Raw genomic sequence first — 23,748 nt, 5'->3', positions numbered from 1 at the left:
AGAAAATATAAAAATATAATCTAAATCAAAATATTAACAAAAAAAAAAAAAACATAATAGCATATCAATGATACTAAAATAAAACTGTAACATACCATGGTACTTTGTTGGTTTACTTGTTTACTGTACACAAAAGCAAACCTAGTGAACTCCACATTGTAATGTTCAATAAGATTTTAGAGTCTCAGGTGCAAATAAAGCATTATGAAGGATTGCACAATTTATAGAACAAGATGTAAGCTTATAAACACTTTCTTTACACCTGAGACTCCAGAATCTTGTTAAACATTTGCATTTATGCAAAGCTTGTAGCCTACAGCAGTAGAGGCCTGCAGACTGTTCAAACTAGCAGAGCGATAATGTGATCTTCGTCTGATGATGCCTCCGTACAGCTCACACCAGCCTCCCTCGCTCCCTTTAATGCAGAGAAACATCTCTCATAGTCTCAAAGCAATAAAGATTTCTGGTAACATTTCTGTTTTAATAAGGCACATCACCACCGTGAAGACTCTTTAGACATTAGGGGCGGAAATAGCACATTAAATAAGGGTTTCATCGATTACATCATTTTTATTATGGACCGCAAAAAAAGATCTTCTTTCGAGAATAAAATGCTAGTTAGTTGCCATCCCGCACAGCTTTATTCCCAGTGTCTGCGTAAATCATCTCAATGAAGCAGATATTTCTTTGGCATGAACAGCAGCCATTGGAGACGTTTTTGAATGTTTGCACATGGCAGTAAAAAGAAAATGATGTGTCTCGCTGTGCTAAGGGTGGATGGAGAGGAACATGATTAAATCAGATTTATAGACAAATCCAGCCGTCCCACTGAGGGATTTGAAAGCATCCTACTGAGGGGACATTTACAGGACCATTTTAACTGGATACGTCCATACTCTCATGCCAAATTAAGCTGCAATTCGGTCGAGGTGCAAAATGGCAAAATTTCACTTAGTTTTGTCAATTAAATTCAATCTGTCTGGACAATCGAAGTAAGTGGTAAACATAACAGCTTGGATACCACCATACTTAAAATATCTTATTTTCTTTCTTTAGAATAAAGTCATACTGGTTTGTAATGACATAAGGCTAACTGAGTAAACCATGACACAATTTTTACATTTTTTATGAAGGAAAATGTGCTGAAAATGTATAACCCTCAGGCTGTTCAAGATGTAGATGGGTTTGTATCTCCATTGGAACAGATTTGGAAAATTTAGCATTACATCACTTGCTCCACAGTGGATCCTCTACAGTGAATGGGTGCCGTCACAATGAGTCCAAACAGCTGATAAAAATCACAATAATCCACAATTAATACATAGAATGGTACACTCTCAGAAAAAAAGGTACAAAAGCTGTCACTGGGGCGGTAGCTTTTCAAAAGGCACACCTTTGTACCTAAAGACTCCATATTGGTACCTTAAAGATACATATAAGTACCTAAAGTGTATGTTTTAGTACCTAAAAGATACAAAAGTGTACCTTTTGAAAAGGTACCACCCCAGTGACACCCTTTGTACCCTTTTTTCTGAGAGTGTATTAATGATGGATTTATTTCTTACAAACATGCAGCTTTTCCTATAAGAGCAAATACTGTATATCAATGATACGTGATCTAATGCGAAGACGATTTTATTAAACATAGCAATAAATTCTGTGCAAAAAGACTTTTTTAAAACAGATTTGTTCTTTTTCCTGCCACTTTCTCTCTGGATGTTTTAGTGAATGTTAAAAGTACCTTCTTCAAGCTCTTAATGAGATCCTTTGGGAGTCTAAAATAGCAGAAAACTCTTCCTCGCTAAAGAGGTATTTTGTTAAAGTGATCATGTTTAATTCTTCATTCCTAAAGCACTCTTTACAAAAATGGCCTTTAATCGATGGCAGCTAATTAAATCTTATGGAGAAATTCTGTTGAAACAAATTTCAGAATTGTGGTGATTGTTATATGCAGATACATAGCACTTAGTATTTATTCCATATAGTCACTGTAAAAATATTTAAGGGTGTGTTTTCTGAATAGAGCCTTTCTTAGCTGTTTTGTCACACATAATGGCTCACAAAGAGAAGTTGCTTAAGCAGAATGCATTAAGCAATACAGAACTGAAAGCCTGAGGGGGTTTTGGAAACGGAAATAGCCCTAACTGTCAGTGTATTTAATTTAAAAGACATTGATTTAAGAGAACATTTTAAATAATTTTTATACCCCAATGCATTTTTTCTTAGTTTAAAAATATAGTAATATTTAAAACGAAAAGAAAAAAAATATGTTCTAATGGGTTAAAAAATACATTTAATTCAAGATAAATAGGTTTAATTTTCTAAAACAATTTTGCTTCCCAAGTGAATATATTCAAAAACAAAATATGGGTGAAAAAAGATTATGTATGTATATATTTGAAAGCAGAGCATGGGTTTTGTGAAATGAATTATTAATTAATTTTATTTGTTGCTGTCAATGCAAAAATGCAAAAAAAAAAAATGCAAAAAAAAAAAATCTTAATTTTATTATATTATATTATATTATATTATATTATATTATATTATATTATATTATATTATATTACAATTGTTATATTTCTTGACCCATTGGTGTATTTTTTTAACTCATAAAACAAAATTTAGAGAGATTTAAGCTTAAAAACTGTTGAATTTTATATATATTGAAAATTGCAAGCCTATAATCTACTTCAAAAACTTCCCAACCCTAAGTTTTGTTCTGAATGTTGCACAAAGATGGCAATCCAAATCCCTTGAAGAAACAAACTTATAGGTCATACAAAATGAAGTTTTGTGTGTGTGTGTGTGTGTGTGTGTGTGTGTGTGTGTGTGTGTGTGTGTGTGTGTGTGTGTGTGTGTGTGTGTGTGTGTGTGTGTGTGTGTGTGTGTGTGTGTGTGTGTGTGTGTAGTCAGGGTAACTGATGATGAGGCGAGTCAGACCTCTGGTGGTTGTGTGTGGGACTGCTGGTCATAAAGAGAGACCCTGGGAGGTCTAAAGCACCTTTCATTCATATGCATAATCCATGCAGCTGTAATAGACTTAGACGTGACTGTGTTGTTTTATGTGTGTGTGGAGGTGTTTGAATATGTTTACTGTAGATCTTGACATTTAAGATGACATTTGGAGAATTTTTATTTTCAGTGACATTTCCTGAAAGATGTGGTGAGGGTATACATTGTGAATCTGAGCGTATGGATTCTCAACATTTACATCACTGACAAAATGATCACTGTAATAGTCTGACACTTATGCAACGTATGCACCTATACCCAAAACCATTAATATTTTTCTGCTATAATGTATAAACTTTAACATCTAACACTCGCATAAAGGAATAGATCAAATTTTGCTGAAAATGTATCACCCTCAGGCCATCCAAGATCAGATTTGGAGAAATTTAGCATTACGTCACTTGCTCACCAATGAATGGATGCAGTGAATGGGTGCCGTCAAAATGAGAATCCAAACAGCTGATAAAAACATTACAATAATCTACAAGTAATCCACATGACTCCAGTACATCAATTAATGCCTTATGAAGTGAAAAGCTGCATGTTTGTAAGAAAAAAAAAATCCATTGTTAAGACTTTTCATGGATTACTCGTGGATTGTTGCTATGCTTTTGTTAGCTTGTTGGACACTTGTTCTGACAGCACCCATTCACATTATTTTAATATTGGTTGGTTCATCACTGGTAAAAATATAAGTTCAGTGGTCCAATCTTCTGACAGCATTGTTGCACAATAACAGTTTCATAAGACTCATAGGGAAGCATAAGTTAGTTTTAAAGAAGCATAATATTAGTTTTTGCTGATGCTGAAAAATGTCAGATGACAAACAATTTCTCAACTTTATCACGTGACCAGCTAACTGAACCATTCACAGCCCAAAATCTGTGTGACTTCTTACCATGGGCTTTACATTTGAGTCCCTTCATCTCTCTGAACTCATACTTCACCATGGCCAAGCACTGGATAGCAGTTCTCCTCACACTTCTGTCTCTGACCAGAGCAGGCATCTGTGAGACCCTCCCTGGCTCCTGCAGGATCGTGTGTGACCCCTCCTCAGATCGCTCTAAAGACCAGAGCAATGGCTTAGTCATCCCTCTCACCTCATCTGCAGCAGGACCTCCTGGTCCACCTGGACCTCCAGGTAAAGCAGGTCCGCCTGGCCCAGCCGGACCCTCAGGTATAGGCTCGTCGAGTAAGGGAGGTGTCGCGTTCAGTGCTGCGCTGCAGGACGCCTTCGGCAAGAATGATGTGATAAAGTTTAACGACGTGATTACTAATCTGGGAGGAGGTTATGAATCCTCGACCGGGACTTTCACCTGTAAGACAGCGGGAGTGTACTACTTCATCTTTAGCATTGTGAAGACCGGCCAAAACCTACGAGTGGACTTGATTCTTAATGACCAGACGGTGAGTTTACCTCAACATGAGGTTTTTTGCAGGGGTTTTCAAACAAAGATATCTAAGTATGATAAAAATGTAAGCCTTATAAAGGCTGCTTTATATTTTTGTATGCATAAAAAGACCCATTTATAATTTAAGAAAAAAAATTATATATATTATATATATATAATATATATATTATATATATATATATATATATATATATATATATGTAACAATATAAATGTCTTAACTGTGACTTTTAATCACTTTATTGTGTTCTTGCTGACTTACAAATAAATAAATAAATAAATAAAAACCTTACTGACCCCAAACCTTTGAACGTGAACGAAAGTGTAAATACAATATGTTCTCTTCATTGTCAAAATACAGCCATCTACAAAACAATATTTGTATTATTAGTAGGGCTGTCAAATGATTAATCACGATTAATCACATCCAAAATAAAAGTTTTGTTTACATAATATATGTATGTGTACAGGGTATATTTATTATGTATATATAAATACACACACATAAATTATAGAAAATATTTACATGTATATACATTTATATATGTATTTTTATATTTTATATTATATATAAATATATTTAATATATAAACATAACATATTCTTCTTAAATTATACATGCATGTGTGTGTATTTATATATACATAATAAATATACACAGTATACACACATATATTATGCAAACAAAAGTTTTATTTTGGATGTGATTAATTGTGATTAATCATTTGACAGCCCTAATTATTAGGTATTTTTTTTGTACACCCTATTAATAAAAATTATATATAATGTTTATAATGTTTAATATATATAATGCATATATAAAGGTTTTTTTATAGAAATTATTTTATTATTATTACTATTGCTTTTTTTTTTTTTTTTTTTTTACAAAAGCTTATGCAAATGTATTTATTTCAGTTGAAAAAGTAAAGCTGGGAATAAGATAATTGCAATTAATTCAATTTGAATAAGCCAATAACATTGAATAAGCCAATAACAGATATGTGACCCTGGACCTTAAGACATGGGTATATTTGTAGCAATAGCCAAAAATACATTGTATGGGTCAAAATTATTGATTTTTCTTTTATGCCAAAAATCATTAGGATATTAAGTAAAGATCATGTTCCAACCATAAATATATCAAAACGTAATTTTTTTATTAGTAATATGCATTGCTTCATTTGGACATCTTTAAAGGCGATTTTCTCAATATTTTTCTTTTTATTTTTTTTATTTTTTTATTTTTTTGCACCTTCTGATTCCAGATTTTCAAATAGTGGTATCTCAGCAAAATATTGTCCTATCCTAACAAACCATACATCAATCAAAAGTTTATTTATTCAGATTTCAGTTTTTAAAATTGACCCTTATGACTGGTTTTGTGGTCCAGGGTCAGAAATTGTTAGATTTAATATATTTAATTCAATTTTAAATTAATATGTTACATTTGTACGCCTTACAATTTCATAGATTTTATAAAAATAAATAAATAAGATTCAATTCAAATGTAAAAAAAAAAGAAGAAAAAAAGAAGAAAAGAAAAAAACAGCTTTCTGAAAACTCCTGCTTTGTTGCTTTAATAAAACAGCTGCTACATAATAAAATATTAAGGACTCACATCTATTGCAGCATAATAAGTCTGATAAATCTGCTCATTTCCACTCTTGTGTGTTCTAGGTTGTGGCGAGTGCGGTGGCAGTGGATGTTCTTCATACAGACACTGCAAGCAACAATGTAGTGCTGCAGCTTAAAGTTGGAGATCGGCTGTTTGTTCGGCTGAACAACAGTGAACTAAGCAAGAGGGACTCACAAAGCCGCTTCAGTATCTTCTCTGGTTACCTGCTCTATGAGATCTGAGACCAACAGGCAAACATGATTTCTTTTCTGCTTTAACCTCTTTCTGTTAGTTTAAAGAGGCCTCTTTGCATTCAGACTGTGGGTGTTTCCTTGAATAAAGAATGAATTCTCTGGCAATTTGCCTGCTTGAGACTTTTCATTGAATATTAAATTAATTCTTCCATTTTCAAAGGCCGAGACCTTGGCGAGATACTTCACAGGGCACTGGCACAGATATTAGACTTGGACTTCAGGGAAATTGAGAATGACACAACAGACATACACACTCAGCAACAGCAGCTCAGTCAAAGCGCTTTAACAGCCCTGTCTCACACAAAGCTAAGGGCTTCAGATCAGATTCACTGTAAGAGAGTAGTGGGACCAAATCCAACCCTGGATTATTGATTCCACTTAACCTACAGCAGGCAGGAAGTAATACACTTAATACTTTTCCATCCTTTAACCGCTGAATAAAAATGAGGTGCAATGCACTACAGACAAGTATACGGAAATGTAAGTTTTTTCCTAACTATTGAACTATCGGTCAAACGTTTGAATGATTATTATTTCTATTTTTTATGTTTTTGAAAGAAGTCTCTTATTTTCACAAAGACTACAAAATCAGTAATATTGTAAAATAGTTAAAATCATAGATCAACAGTTAAAATAACTAGTTTCTATTTTAATATACTTCAATATATATATATATATATATATATATATATATATATATTTATTTTTTTTTTTTTTTTTTTTTTTTTTTACTGTTTATAGAATAAAAAGCTGCATTTTCACAAAACGGGCATAGAAAATGCATATGCAATGTTTATAAATGAGACCCCAGGTCATTTGCTGCGGAGCTGGGAACAGTGGTGGACGAAGTACACAAATCAAATAAATGTTTATTTTTGTGAGGAGATGGGAACAGTGGTGGACGAAGTACACAAATCAAACTTTCCTTTTTCAATTTTACTCAAGTGAAAGTACAAAAGTACTTGATGTTTTATGTACTTTTAGTAAAAAGTGAGTAGTGATAGAGATTTATTTTGCAATTTTATATAGGCTTACTTAAATTAAATTTTATATTAGCACAATTTTTTTTTATAATCCTACTGCTCAAAATACCTGGAATTTTCTCAAAAATAACCAATATATGGAGTCAAGATATATTTTTGTTGTTGATATGGACTACGCTGATGAGAGTGATGTAGTAATGTTCACTGTGAAGATACACTGCGATGTACCTCAGAGAAAACAGATTTGTGACCCTGGACCACAAAACCAGTCATAAGGGTCAATTTTTTGAAATTGAGATTTATGCATCATCCGAAAGCTGAATAAATAAGCTGTTAGGAAAGGATGATATTTGGCTGAGATACAACTATTTGAAAATCTAGAATCTAAGGGTGCAAAAAAATCAAAACATTGAGAAAATCACCTTTAAATTTGTCTAAATGAAGTTCTTAGCGATGCATATTACTAATTAAAAATTAAGTTTTAATATATTTTCAGTAGAAAATTTACAAAATATCTTCATGGAACATGATCTTTACTTAATATCCTAATAATTTTTGCCATAAAAGAAAAATTTATCATTTTGACACATACAATGTATTTTTGGCTTTTGCTGCAAATATACACAATTTTGTGGTCCAAGGTCACATCTGACCATCAGATTTTTACCAGTAAGAAAAAAAGTGTTTTAAAGTTTGTTGTTTTGCAGAACATCACCGTTATATATGACATGAGAATAAGGCCTGAAGTTTGGAAGAACATTTTAAGGAAAAAAATTATATTTTCATAATGATTTTTTTCTTCTCAAACCTTGTTTGTGTTATATAAAAAAAACCCTAGCCAAATGCCCCCAGAGGGCATCACTTCCCACTTTGATAATTACTGCAGTTACCATGTTCTGAACATCACATCCTTTCTTTTCCCTCAGATGTAATCTATCTATAGGTGGTTGAATAAAAATATTTGGACTTTATTTTTAAAAATTACCTCAACACAGCTGTAGCACCAGCAAGCCAAGTTTTTAGCACAGTTAGCATCAGCTACCAATGTTACTTATTTTCAGTATGGTTATGAATAAACATTCAGTGTCTACTTGGCTAGTTAATTCAAACAATATAAACATTTATACTGTTGATAAACAAGATAAAAACAGACGTTCACATAGGGCTAAATGCGTAGCATTTTAAATTATGTTATGGCAGCGGGCATTTATGAACGTGCATAGTTTTTTATTTAATCTCTGTTATTTTAATGTTTTGTTTTTTTGCCTAAGGCACATTGCTGATGTGTGTTGTATTCAAGCATTTCAGTGGGCTTAAACAGATCACCCTTTACAGCAGATTTAGTTCCCAAATAAATGACAGTTTTGACATAAATATGATTTTCAGTTACAATAATTAATCCTAAAACTCGACATTAGTAGCTTACTTTTGCATCAGTCGCACGCGCGCTCACTAAACATTGATCATTAGAGACTCGCACTAAACGGTTCATTTGAATTCAGTGAGTTTGTTGACTAACAGCTGCAATCGGATCTTTCTAATAGGGCTGGGGCGCGGGGGGCGTTGCATTATGGGACGGGCGGCCATGTTGATGGCGTCGTGAATGTAAACATACAGCAAGTCGAACGAGAAGAAAACAGAGTTGGAGGAAAGAAAAAATATGTTAAAATCGCGAAAAGGTTGTGGGTTTACAGGGATAAACGCTAAGTAGGAGGATGCCAGGGATCCGTTATGTGGACAAAATCGGCACTAGTTAACGGTTGGATCAATATGAAATCCCAACAAAGAGTGGAGCACCGACGACGAGTGTGCTGCCCCGCACTTTTGCATTACAGAAGCTTCGGTTCTTTGTTTTGTGAGCGCCTACACTTCAGAACAGTTCCGAAGCTACAAGTCATGGAGTCTTATCTGCTGTTCACAAATGGATGGGTTAAGGAGCTGCAGATCATAAAGCCGGCAAAACAGTATACATCCAGACAAAGGTAAACTTCCGCCCTGTTGCTAGCTGTAACACGTTAGTGCTAACAACCATTCACCCTTTTAACTAACTTAATTTGTTTCAAAAGTTTTTAGCTGTCAAGTCTCATGTATTTTGATGTCCCGCTGTCCTTCCCAAATATCCCGTTGCCCTCTCCATCGGACAGTTTTTGTCATAAAATATGCTTCTTAATTTTCAGATATTACCCAATCCTTTAATTTCCTAAGCAAAACGTTCATATGTTCACAATTAGTTAGCGTTACTTTTAGACAGCATCAGTCCGCAAGCTTAGCGTCAGTTTTACTAGATCTGCCGGTTGTGAAATTGAAATTAGAGCTCGCACTAACGGTAACCAGGGGTTCTCAAAAAGTACGATTATTGTTGCTGTATTACAGCCCCACAATGCTTTGGAATTGTAGTGAAGTAAAAGTAAAAGTTACTAAAAATAAAACTACTCCAGTGAAGTACAGATACTTGAAAAATGTACTTAAGTACAGTAACGAAGTAGTGCTACTAAGTTACTGAGTTACTGTGGATGGGTGGCTGGTGATGTCGTTAACAAGTGTGAGAAGCCACAAAACCAATATAGACGTGTCCATTGTTAGCAACATCATAAAAACACTTAAAAAGCGTTATTTTGTACAGATAATGCCATAGAACCATGTGAATATACAAATGGATAGAACTGTGTGCACCACTGACTTTATTGAGACAATGTATTACTATTGTTTCTCCTCTGTTGATGCACTGAGCAGACATATTGGATTCTGAAGTTGTTGTGATTCCTTCGAGATTCCGAGTTGGAACTCCAACTTGTGAGGGCGTTCCAGTTCACACAAACTTGGAATTTCTAACTTCCAAGTACAAATTGAATGCAGCAATTGTTCAATGATCAGTCTATTTCATAAAGTGCTAAAGTGTGCTACAGTAACTAAGTAAAAATACTTACTGTCAGACAGTATTTATGTTCATATTTTTATCTTAATATTCAGAATTTAATACTTTAGACATTAATTTCATAGCATAATTTTTTGCCATTATAGTCTCTGTATAACTGCATTTATGCCACCTTGGTTCAGCATTAAACAGGCTCTTCATACTGTGCTTAACCCCTCATTGTTATGGTCGTTCTAACCTGCTTTTAACCCCCAGGTAGATGAACGTTCACACTTCAGGGCTTTTCACACTGCACTTAACCCTGGGTTATCATTCTAAACCCTGCTTTTAACTCTGGGTAAAGATACATTTTAAACTTATGTGTGCCTTTCAATTATAAATGTGCCTTTGCAGCCTAAAAACAGTACTAAACAACAAAATGGGGTCTGTAATCAGTTTTATTGAAATATTTACAAAGAGCATCCCTTTAAGTTTAAAATCAGAACAACCCTCTAAACATCTGCTATGTTTGTAATATTTACCACAAATACAAAAAAAAAAAAAAATCTTAAAATGTGCTGTTAGAACAAAACTAATATCAAAGAGATAAAAAAATGTAGTTTTTCCCAAATTTACCTGTTCTTTCACCTTTCACCTCTATCTTCATTTAAAGCATAAAGTTACTTACATACAAAATATTTGGTTTATTTTCAATGAAATGAAAAATCCCTATAGCAACTATACTGTTCAATGTTGTAAGAAAATAACACAAAAACTCCAGTAATACATCATGGCCTAAGGATGAGTTCAGTGTCCAGAGCTGATGTCGTGTGTAAGTGCTTTTGGAGCTGAAGAGCGCTCTGAATTCCACACGCTGCCCCAAAAATGTTTATGAGCACACTTCATCATGGTCTTGTAAATATAGACTCAGTTAATACTTCACACGGCTGAAAACTGCAATCGATCAGGGAGAAAATAATGTCTCTTCTGTATACTTATATTAAAACTGTCCTTCCTCAGCTCTGCGAGGAAGAGGTTTGCAAAGTAAAGCAAAACAATTACAGAAAAGCTTATTTGCATCATTCACACACTTAAAAACTCAACTTACAAAAGTTAACAGAAAGGCATGTACTTTAAAAATAGTTTTCTAAATCAGCATTTTTGTCTCGTTTTCCAGTAAAAATAACTAAATATCCTCAAAACTTGGTAAATTTACTTAAGAAGCAAAACTGAGATACTAAGACTCATTTTAGAGAATATATATCATGGAGTTAAGGTTATTGTTTAACATGAATTTTAGTTTCGAGCATAAATCTAATAATATTTGGTGAGATTTACATTTAAACAAGAAAAATCAATTTAAACAACCAAAAAATAGACTTAACATTCAGTAAATGGTCTTGCATAATTTAAAGGACATTTGGATATTTTTACTAGAAAACGATGCAAGAATACTGATTAAGAACATGATTTTCTGCAGTGTGCTTTGAAGGCACCTGGCAAACAGCATTCAGTACTCTCTGATCTCAGTCTCATTTTAGTTTCCGGTTCGATTCGTGGTGTAGCAGACGTCAGCCAGTGGTCTGAATTTGGGGCCGAGAGTGTTCAAAAATTCCAGTGATTCCTGTTCGGCCACGAGGCTACAACATCCTACAGAGCCTGCAGGAGATCCCATCCCCTCATGCCCATAAGTCTTCAGCAGGTCATCCGCGTACCGCCCTTCCTCCTCGTCTCCCAAGTAAGCCAGTTTCTGTCACAAAATAAGGTGTCAAGTTAGGTCACATGAAAATAACTTCAGTGGAGCTCGAACAAAAAAAAAGAGAATATGTGAAATATGAGTTTCCGAATGAATGTATAAATTCAGCTCACTCTGTCCAAGTAGCGCCCGTTGGTTTTCCATGTGTCCAGAGTATTTGTATTGGAGAGTTTCTGTATCGTGGCGTTGCCGTACATGTTGTTATCATAGCGTCCAGATGAGTAGAACTTCTCTGTCCCAAACTCTTGAGTGGTGGTGTTGTACACGCCTCCTCCCTGGAAAAAGGACTGCCCGTAGCGCCCTGAAGCTGAAGTCATGTTCTTACTTTCCATGAGGCCGCTCTGTTGTGACCCGTCCACTACCTCTGCCCCAGGAATCAACATCAAAGCTCCATCTTTCTAAAAAGAGAAAGACATTCCAGCCAAATATGGTCAAACTCTTCTAGTGGTTTCTCGGATTAATTTAAGCATTTTTTTTTTTTTTTTTTAAAAAGAGGTGTTTTTCTTACCACTTCTTCACCAGGAGCCTCAGTGTTGGATTTCAGCAGCATTCCACCTGTTCCTGTGTCATCACTGATGTAAAGCTTTTCTCTCTTAGTGCTGCATATGAAGATGAGCAACAGACCTGATACGGCATGAAAAACAGAAGGCAAATTTATTGTATTTTTTTTTTTAAACCTATCAGCTTTGACAGGTTTTGACAAAAAACAAAAAGAAAGAAATTCTAAAATTTTAATTCAACTTTTCACTTAAATTATTATGCTGGTATATAATCTGTAATTTTCATTGGTGGTCTCAGACTCTTGAACTTGTGTATATATACACTAGCCAACATTTGAAGTGGATTAAAACACAAGAACGCATTTTGGTTTTAGATTTTAGGACAACTTTGACTTTTTGATCCACTTCAAATGTTGACTAGTGTAGTTTAAGGAATTGAATTAAATTGATCTAAAGTGACAATAAACACATTAACATAGTTACATATAAATGCTTTTCTTTGAACTTTATTCTCCTCAAATAATCCTTGAAAAATGCATTCCTGTTTCTACAAAATTATTAAGCAGCACAACTCTTCAACTTTGATAATAATCAGAAATGTTCCTTGAGCACCAAATCAACATATTAGAATGATTTCTAAAGGATCATGTGACACTGAAGACTGGAGTAATGATGCTGTAAATTAAGCTTTGCCATCACAAGAAAAAATAACATTTTAAAATATATTAAAATATAAAACAATTACTTTAAATTGCAAACAATATTTGATAATATTACCATTTCTACTGTATATTTATCAAATAAATGAGGTGAGGACAATAGTTCTTTAATAACTTTTTTTAACGGTGGTGGGTCTATTGGTAAATATATGTGGTCATATGGTGGTCAGAAGGGGGCACTCACTTAAAAGTAGCAGCAGCAGGCCAGAGAGAACTAAGGCAAGGATTCCCAAACTGCCCAAAGAGGAAGAGGCGCTCCGAGCCCCACATATTCCTCCATTGTCCTCCCTCTCACAAGTGCACAATCGCACATTCACTGTCTGCTCTTTCCCGAATCCCTGCAGATCCTTCACCAAGAGAGGAACACTGTAGAGACCGTTGGGCATGGCCACAGCCTGTTCCAGCACCACAGAGGAATCTGCATCAGAGGAGGAAAGACATGATGTCTGTGAATATACTGCAACACTTTCAATTTATCAGCCTTTGTTGATGATTGCTATATTAAGAAACTATAAAATAAAATAAAATAAAAAAATTTACATAAACCCCCAGGCCTAAGAAACATCAATTCCCTCTATCCTTACCTGTAGCATCCTTCAGTTTCCACTTCCCATCATGATCTGCTCCAAATTCGAAAAGGAAGGGAGTAGAGTAAGGTGGCTTGTCCATGTCCACGGCTTCAACCAGAACAGAGCCCAGGGTATCGCCCTTACTACACATGATCAGGTCTTTGCCCGGAATCACAGGTATGTTATCATTCACGTCTTCGATCTGGATTATAACCATCCCTTTTCCTGTCTTCTTACCTGAGGAAAGAGAAATTCCAGTGAGCTTCATGTAACTTTAGAGAAACAAATCACCAGAATACAACTGGCGTACAATGCACAATTTTATCTCTCACAACCATGACCTTAATTCTCACAATCATGACAAATTTATCTCAATTGTGACTTTCTTACAATAACGACTTTACATCTCACAATTGCAACTTTCTTATAACTGTGACCCTATATCCAATAATTGCAACTATATATATATATATATATATATATATATATATATATATATATATATCAAAATCATGACTAAATCTCTCATAATTGCAACTTTATATCTTACAACAGCAACCCTTTTTTCATAATTACGACAACTTTATAACAATTGCGACATTCTTACATAATTTGCTTATCATAATTGTCTATTAATCTCTTTATTGCAACTTTTTCATTACAACTTCATATCTCATAACTGTAACTATCATTCACAATTGCAACTAGCTTACATCTCATAATTGCGACATTATATCTCACAATTGTTGCTACTTATCTCATAACTGCAACTTTCTAACTCACAATTGTGACATCTTATAATTCCTTGTACATCTCACAATTATGACTACATATCTCATAATTGTGAATTTTATATCTGACAATTGCGACTACATCTCAGAACTTAGACTGTATATATCACAGTTTTGATGACATGTCTCACAAACACAACTTTATATTTGAGAGCTGCAAACTCATAATTGTGACTTTATATTTCCGTTGCAACTTTCTTACAAATATAGCTTCACATCTCAAATGCGTCTTTTTATCTCTTAATTGAAACTCTCATAACTGCAACTTCACAGTCTATCATAACTGCGACTACGTCACTCGATAGCAATATCTAAAAATTGTGACTAAATCTCTCATAACTGCAACTTTCTAACTCACAATTGCTACTACATTTCATAATTGTGACTTAATATCTCACAATTGTGACTACATCTAAGAATTGAAACTGTATATGTAGTAACAATTGTGAGATATTTCACAAATACAACTTTATATTTCATAGCTGCAACCTCATAATTGTGACAAATTGCTCACAATTGCAACTTTCTAATGAATACAGCTTCACACCTCATAAATGCGTATTTTTATCTCTTAATTGCAGCTTCATCATAACTGTGACTTTACAGTATATTATAACTGCAACTAGGGATGTACGATAAATATAGCACGATATTTAATGGACATCTTGTCTGTAAATCTCTACATGTGTGTGCTTTCACGTTGAGCAGCATTTACTACACAAAGCCGTTGTTAACTGACAAGCTGCGCAAAACCACGATCATATTTTGCGCATGTTTGCGCAACTTGTCAGTGAACGGCTCTGTGTAGTAAATGCTGCTCCACACGCATGTATAGAAATTTACCGCTAATTACAGAACTGGCTTTACTTACGAGATGCGCATTAAATATCGTGCTGATATTTATCATGCATCCCTAATTGCAACTACATCTCAATTGCAATTTTATATTTCACAATTGCGACTACATATCTCATAATTGCAACTTTTCATCTCACAATTGCAATGGTATATCTCATAATTGTGACTTTATATCTCACAACTGTGACTTCACATCTCACGATTGTGACTTTTTAATAATATGTGAAATTGTGACATAATTTCTTTGTCTCAAAATCCTTCTTTTTTGAAATCAGTTTTACATACATGCATACATTTGTGATCAGTTTCTCAAAGGCTATGAGCAACTTTCACAAACCTCCAATAAAATTAAGGCAGCAAGAACATTGCAACCTGGTGACATCCAAAGATAAAAATCACATGTAAAAGGAGTTAAAGAGGGACAAATGTACTCAGTACTTCCTGGAATGCCATTCAACAACATTCAATGTTTAGAACATTTAGTGTCAGGTAGAACATGTTGATCATCATCAAAAAGACATGTTACATCACACCAAAAAATCCTGAGATCTTCGCAGAAGCCTGAAGCTATTTCTACCCAGCCACACCCAACCAAATGGTATTTCATTAACAGCCAGAGAAAACACACCCACACACATTCATAGAACAATAGAGTACAGTTGTGGCCAAAAGTACTGGCAGTGACATAAATTTTGTTTTTTGCAAAATTTTGCTACTTAAGCTGTTGTGGTGTTTATTCACATTGTTTCTACAAGTACTGACAGTGACAATCTAGAAACAATTTAAATGAACACAACAACAGCTTAAGCAGCAAATTTTACAAAAGACAAACTTTATGTCACTGCCAATACATTTGGCCACGACTGTACAGTGTGTACTCAGAAACACACCAACGTTTCAGTGTTGTCGTGCTGAATGTCCACAGATTAAGATCTCAAGTTTAATCTAATTATGTTGTCAAGTGTGTGACATCAAGTCCAGACTCACTCTCATCCACAGCTCTGATGGTTATGTTGTACATATCCTTGTGGACCAAAGGTGATTCTCGATCTATAGTATTGGCTGTTTTCAACTCTCCAGTGTTCTCCACCACAGTGATCCAGTTGCCTGGGTCAGTCATCTTATAGTATTACACATAAGTGAAAAAAAAGTGCATTTAAAATACAGTATAAAGGTTTATCATGTACAATTACATTACCATAATACACTCTAATGTCATATATAGAGACACTAGATGCTAGGGGTTACAGGAAAGATTTTTTAATCACGCATAAAGTCCAGTATAATTAAAATTATTTATTAAATTCTTTGGAAGTATTAACATAAGACAAGTTCTTGCTCGTCTTCAGCTAGTCAGAGCATAACAGAACAGAAGACCAAAGACCGCCTGATTATGTAAGGTGGTGCTTTAAAGATAATTATTTGGTTAACCTCAAATAAACCCACGTCATAAAAGAACATACTTTATTCCATCACTATTCTTATTTTCTGGATCCAGAGCTTTATAGGTTCCAATGACGGTTCCATTGGGGACATTCTCCTTGACTTTGAGATATAGAATGCTAGGGTTGAACTCTGGTCCTTCATCTTCATCTCCCACACTGAGCTCGAGTGGCACAGTGAGCCATTTAGTGTCAGTCCCAACCAGTGGAACCTCATTACGGGCAGTTATTTCCAGCTTCACCAGTGGAGTTTTTTCAAAATCCAATCCCTGAAAGTAAAGAATAGAAGGGGAATGAGAACACTAAGAATTCACTCAAGTGCATCAACATAAAACTTGCTTATTTAACCCAAAAGCACCTATACTCTGTGTGAAGAGCTGTCAAAAGCTCTGCCTTGAATTCTGCTTGAAGAGAAGAACCTGTGTTTGCTTGTCTGATGGATGTACAGTACTTTACTTAACAGGATGTGGTTGAACCGCACATGCACATTTTCACACACAGCTCTAAAATAGCTAACTCTGCAATGCCTCTATAAATAAAACCAACACAACCCTGTCAGAGAGTGAAGAGAGCTCTCAAGATAATGACTGTGACCCTCAGTGGAAGCTATCGCTGCTAGAACGTACTAACAAAGGGCAAATTCAGCAACATTTCAATGGATTCATCAAAAACATCTGGTGTCTGTATCTTGCCAAAAAGGTTATTTTCAGATGCTTCCGCAAAATAACTTCCTGTACAGACTATTATTTTAATGCCTTCAAAACCATTCACCTTTATCACATACAGAAGCCCCTCGTTGGTTTTGGGGTCTGTCTCCATCCTGAAGTTCCCACTCTCGTTTCCTTTTGTGACCTCAAACAGGGCCTTCCAGTTGGGGGTGTTTACTAAGTCCTTATCTTCCACTGGTATCCTAGTAACTAGCACATTTTCTTGGTTCTCTTGAACCTTGGCCTTGTACTGTTTCCAAAAAAAAAATTTTTTGTTATCTTTTTAAAGTTCCAATACCACAATTTCCAACATAAAACCTTTCAGTTATAGATGTTAGTTAATTATGTTAATATCTCAAGATGAGAGCTATACAATTCTATTCATCTCCTGAGTGGTTTAGTAGTTTATTTGTTTTGTTTTATTGCTGTATAGCCAATAAAAGGGCCCTACCAACTTCTCTTTAAAGGTAGGAGGGTTATCATTAACGTCTGTGAGAGTAATCACAAATGTTCCTCTGCTGAAGAGCCCATTAGGAGCACCGCCCATATCGCTGATCTCTATTTCAACGTAGACTTTGTCCTGAGCCTGAGAAAAAAAACAAAAACATTTGCATTATTGGCAGACTGTATCATCTGAATACACAATACAGAAAGGCTTTGTAGACACAACACCAAACCAGAAAATTACCTCTCTGTCTAAGGTGTTGGTTTTAGCAGTTATTTCTCCGGTAGAAGGATCAATGGAGAACATGTTAGTAGAGTTTAGCAGAGTAAACTTGATCAAGGTGTGGGAGGTATTTGGCTGATCTTTATCTGTGGCATTCACTTTTCCTATTCTAGTACCTGAAAAACAGAATGCAAATATGATTGAATACACTACAAAAAACACCTTTACTTTCAGTATATTCAGGTTCGGTTTAGTATTGTTTACTGCATTTCTGCGTTAGACCACGAGTTCACTTTAAACATACAGAAAAACCTCATAAAGCCCGTCAATATAATTGTAAAAAATGAATAACAAATAAATTAGAATTAATATATATATATATATATATATATATATATATATATATATATATATATATATACACAGTATGAAGATAACGAAGCTTATATTTTATATTATATTTATATTTTTTACATTGTGATCAGTGTTGTTATTGTTTACAAAAAATTTTCACTAATTGAAATAAAGCTGAAATAAAAGTAGAAAGAATAAAATAACCAACCGAAAAAAACAAGTTAAAGTAAACACAATAAAAATTACAAAAGCACATAAAATGACAAACTTAATGAAAACTGAAAAATATGATACTCAAATTTAAAGATAATTTAGAGTTAAAATTGATATATACTATATTATTACATAATATACATGAATACAATTAATACTAATTAATAATGAATTAATTAATAATAATAGAGTTTATAAATAAATTAAATACTATAATTGTATAAACAATACTAAAATAACAATAATGGAGACATTAATTTAGTAACATTACAAATATTTTACCCACCTATTCTTATTACTTTATTGCATTCTGGCATATTTCCTTTTTCTTTACATTTAATATTCCTATTATTTTCAAAAAATTATTCTCATTACTGTAATACAACATATTTTTACTGCAGTAAAACAATATGCTTATATAATGTATTTTTCCTACTAAAAATCAACATAAATTTAAGGCTGTAAAACAAATACTACCATAAGTACTACAGAACATAATATTTTTTTTCGCGTTACATTACTGAGAATATAAAAATAATTATTTTTTTATTATTATTATTATAGTGATGAGAATTGTTATGAAAATAATATCAAAATCCAAATGATTTTAATGGTCTTAAAAACACCCTCCATAATTTCTAAAGTATAATTTCCTATTTCTGTCCTTTGATTTTGGTGCGATATATGGCTTGAACTTGATATTTGAAAATGCATCTTTTGTCCTCCTCTTTCATACCTGCCCTGCACCGTTCTTCTACAGTGAAGAATCGACTTCCAATGAATTCAGGGGCGTTATCATTTACATCATCCACATTCACAGTGATAGGCAGAGATTCATCCCTTTCTTTGCCATTTAAGTCAAACACACGAGCGGTAAACTACAACAAGAGAAACAGACAAATTTAGTTGTACTGATGCTATAATCACATTCCGGACCATAAGCTCATGAACTGTTTTCGGTATAAGGCCTGAAATATTCAGACTCACATTGAATTGTGGGTACTGCTCACGGTCGACGGCCCTGGTCACACTTATCATGCCAGTTTGCTTGTTTAGAGTGAATAGGCCCACAGGATCTAAAGTAACACCCTGCCCACTGATTTCATAATACACTGAGTAAGTTGCTGAAGAATCAGATGCAATCTGGGAAAAGATGTGTCAGAGAGCATAAGAAAACAGGAAGTATAACAAAAGATCAAACTGAGTTCATGGAATGGAGGAGGAAACAGAAAGGAATGACTAAAGTAAAGATATAGCTTATGTTATTTGGTCTCACCATCTCCACTTCCTTTGGGAATGGAGGCCTGTCATTCTCAATTAAAGAGAAGGGCAACGGTCTCCATCTTCTCTTAATGCGCTTGCGAGCCGCACTGCTAGACTTCTGAGATGCCTGAAGCCAGAACATATAGAGAAGCATTTGTCGTGCTGCTGATCCAGATCATATGGTTTATAGTTATAGAATTACAGGCTGTAGTTTTACCTCATCTTTACAGGACAGGATTATGTCCACCCTCCAATCCATTCCATTCTCATCCTGCACCAGTACAGAAAAACGCTTTGTTGTAATCTCCAAACCATGAACTGTGATAATGGTTCCATCTGTGTTCACAGTGAAGTCAGGGTCACTGGAAGTAAAGGCCACAGGTTTGGCCGCACAGCCTTTGAGACTCACTGTGAAAAAAAAATACAACAATGTCAGGTAATTATTCCACAGCTAAGCCTTTCCAAAATCAAAAGCAGTTTAAATCTATTGCTTGTTTTTCATATCACTAAACTATTCAAGCTCGTGTGGGAATGGCTGGGGCAGAAACACAAAACTCACACATACACTCACACTCTTACAGACTTTCTCTCTCTCTCTCACACACACACACACACACACACACACACACACCAATAGCAGGCCCAGACAATAGGAGGACTGAGTGAATGTACACACAATTTCCACTCTTTTACTAGTTCCAGGTCCAGTGGACCTGAACATCCTGTGTAATCATTATTCACTGATAATCTTCCCCTACAGTTGACTTTTATGATGCTTTTATGCTGCTTTTGTGTCTATTTGAAGGTCATTTTTCATTCCATAGAAGCAAAAAAAGTCACACAGGTTTGGAGGGTGAGTAAATTGTGACAGAATGTAACATTTTTGAAAGAACTAATTCTTTTATCATTATTTATCTTTATGTAAACGTCATGTTATGTAGCCTAATTAGCAACAACAAATGAAGCAAAAGCTTAGTCTGCATAAAAGGACATGTCATGTCATGCGGTAAGAAAAGGCTTAGTGGAACCACAAATCTTACATTCTTCCTTGCTTTCGGAGATGACATAACCGGCGGGCAGCCTCTTAGGAACCTGAACAAGCACAGGCCTCAACTCACAAGACGCAGCGCTCTGAATCAGCACCTGAGGGAGGAATTGAAAGCAAGTAAAAGGGAGAGTCAAGGGAGTATTGCTTTTCCCATTGTGACTGAGCAATACCTGAATAATGTAGTCTGAAACAACATATGACTTCAAACGTTAATCCTAATGGATCAGGTGAGGATTGGGATTGTCTGATAATCAGATTTATGTTAATTGTATGAACTACAATGCATTTTTAAAACATTTAATACAGTATATAATCCTTATTGTTGTAATATAGGATACTTTATAGGGGTGTTTGACTTGCAAAAACATTATTTATCAGTATCTTCCCATCACATTATCTCTTGATTGTTACATTCAGTCCTAAACAGCAACATGAAAGCATTACACCAGTGCCTTTGTTGGTGTGCGGCAAACAAACAGCGATGAACCGAAACAATGACTCGCATAACTCAATAATGACATGGGAAACTGTGGCTAATAAAAATGCAATAAGAACATAGCTAAACAAAACCACTATCAAGGAAACATTAACCACAAGCCAAGACACAAAGCAGATTTCAATTACTCTACATACTGTTATATGGTGTTCTGTCTCATTATATGGTGTAATGTTATGGGTTTCGGGTTATATATTCATATCTTATCTCCAAACTAGACTAATCTGCCCAGTAGAACCTGTACAGCTAAACACAAACAATGGAGTCAATGCACATAATTCAATAAAACGTGCAAATGTACCACATTAACAATATCAGGAAATCACAAAGTTTGAAACTTACATTCATGGTTTTAATGAACCCATCAATAAAAAAAAAAAAAAAAAAAAAAAAAAAAATCAAAATAACTGACCCACCCCCTGAACATCAGTCAGCTAGCCTAGGTGACAGCACCTTTCTCTTTAGTCAACATTATGAATGAATGAATGAATGAAGACATTTACAATAGCACTATGGTTTCTTTAAAACAAATCAATTAACATTTTTACAACTGATTTACTTGGCCCGCAGCTTAGTTTCACTCTGGAGGATACTAAGCAAGCATAGCAACACAATTGTTTGATGGAAAAAAAATCACTCAGGCTATTCAAATGCAGACAGACTGACTAATTGAGAACGTCATTATTCTAAACAGTTAATGTTCAAGTAGTTTCATCCCTTTGAAATCCACAACACACAATTAACCAATTAAATCATTTCCAAATAGTTTGGAAAAAGGTAGGGGGAAATCCATTCATAATTTAATATTATCACTGGGAAAAAACATGGTAAACAGATTCCACCAAATTACCATAATACTAGTTACTGACTATAATAAAATGTGATCACATGGCATTAAACACCACTATCATGACAAAATAAGAAATTAAAATGACAGAAATATTCTAAAAGCAGAAGAATTTATTTATTATTTGAGAAATTATTTGTCTTTCTGTAAAAAATGTGATAAAAGTATAGTAGTTTAGCAGGCTATATTCAGTTAGCCTAAAATTCATTGTTGAGTTAAGTGGGGGTGGACATAATATCGATTAATAAAATGCTCTTCGTAAGGCTCATAACTCGCATGTTGTACATTTTATAACAAATAACTAGCAATTTGACGGAAACTATGGTTACCAAGGTAGGAAAAGATACAGCAAGAAATACAGGTATGCCTACGATAAACTTATATAAAATGAACTTAAATAAAATGACAAAAAAAAAAAAAAAAAAACCCCCAATTGACAACCGTAACCTTAACTTTAACTTACCAAAGTAAGCAGGCAGAGAGGGAACAGCGCGCGTTCATACATCCTGCTGTGTGTGTGTCGAATTTCTCTGGACTCCACTAACGTTACACTGCGTGTATCTGACAGACGTGCTCGGATAAAGTCCTCTGGGTGCGGTGTGGCTCTCATGCCATTGAAGTCTTTAATATGGGTGTGGCATAGCCTCTCACTTTTTATACCAATGGGACCTAATGTTTAGTCTTGAGTACACTAAACTATGCTTTGTCCCTGACTTCCTTAGCTTGAGAAGCTCTGGAAGGCTTAGACTCCACCCCAGACTGCCCCCTGAAACTCCCTTTGACTTTGTGTGTGTGTGTGTGTGTGTGTGTGTGTGTGTGTGTGTGTGTGTGTGAGAGAGAGAGAGAGAGAGAGGGGACAAGAACAGACTTTTACCTGTTATACCATCTGACTTTTCAGACATGATTAATGCATGATACAATTAATCTTCATCAGTCTGGGTGGAGTGAAGAAGGTGCTGATAATTATACAGAGAGTCATCACATTTACACATTTAGCAAAGAAAAGAAACTGTTTACAACTTTTGCATTTAATCACCCGTTAAGCCCAATTTAAAAATATATATATATATCCCACCTTGAAACCACTCACATGTGCACGCCTTTTTCACGTGGGATGATTTATGCATTTTTAATTAATACCTGGTCAAGCGTGAGGCTTTGTATTTCACCGCTTGATAACTGTGGTGCATTAAGCCTTAAAAGTGAAAATAGAGGAATTGGAAGGGATTGGGTGTTAAACAAAAATTAAGACGACAGGAATGGACAGGATATGCCTCAACCAAAACACTTCTTGATTCTTGAAACTGATAAGGGAATGACTCAGACTGAGCAAATGAATGTGAGACGTTTATGAGAGCAACATAAGAAAAGTGTTCAAATTGTGAAAC

At 34.7% G+C, this 23,748-nt stretch overlaps 2 protein-coding genes across 2 annotated transcripts; one reads left to right on the top strand and one right to left on the bottom strand.

Moving 5' to 3' along the window:
- The first annotated feature begins 3,910 nt into the window (after window positions 1–3,910).
- si:dkey-5n18.1 (uncharacterized protein LOC570444 homolog) lies at window positions 3,911–6,398 on the top strand. The gene is made up of 2 exons (XM_042746824.1): window positions 3,911–4,419; window positions 6,102–6,398. The coding sequence occupies exons 1-2, from the start codon at window positions 3,961–3,963 to the stop codon at window positions 6,279–6,281; spliced, it is 639 nt and encodes a 212-aa protein (XP_042602758.1). The 5' UTR covers window positions 3,911–3,960; the 3' UTR covers window positions 6,282–6,398.
- Window positions 6,399–10,570: 4,172 nt separating this feature from the next.
- On the bottom strand, window positions 10,571–23,104 carry LOC109057934 (desmocollin-2-like). Its single transcript, XM_042746115.1, has 16 exons — window positions 22,824–23,104; window positions 21,010–21,112; window positions 20,187–20,377; window positions 19,983–20,096; window positions 19,694–19,849; window positions 19,443–19,584; window positions 18,161–18,315; window positions 17,924–18,058; window positions 17,537–17,722; window positions 16,786–17,034; window positions 16,311–16,452; window positions 13,690–13,911; window positions 13,290–13,523; window positions 12,395–12,510; window positions 12,000–12,284; window positions 10,571–11,880 (listed from the first exon to the last, which is right to left on the bottom strand). The coding sequence occupies exons 1-16, from the start codon at window positions 22,968–22,970 to the stop codon at window positions 11,668–11,670; spliced, it is 2,790 nt and encodes a 929-aa protein (XP_042602049.1). The 5' UTR covers window positions 22,971–23,104; the 3' UTR covers window positions 10,571–11,667.
- Between the last annotated feature and the right edge of the window lie 644 nt (window positions 23,105–23,748).

Source organism: Cyprinus carpio, chromosome B20 (assembly GCF_018340385.1).
Source record: "Cyprinus carpio isolate SPL01 chromosome B20, ASM1834038v1, whole genome shotgun sequence".
Lineage (NCBI taxonomy): Eukaryota > Metazoa > Chordata > Actinopteri > Cypriniformes > Cyprinidae > Cyprinus > Cyprinus carpio.
Note: the sequence above shows the minus strand (reverse complement) of the source record. Positions and strands in the feature narration are given on the sequence as shown.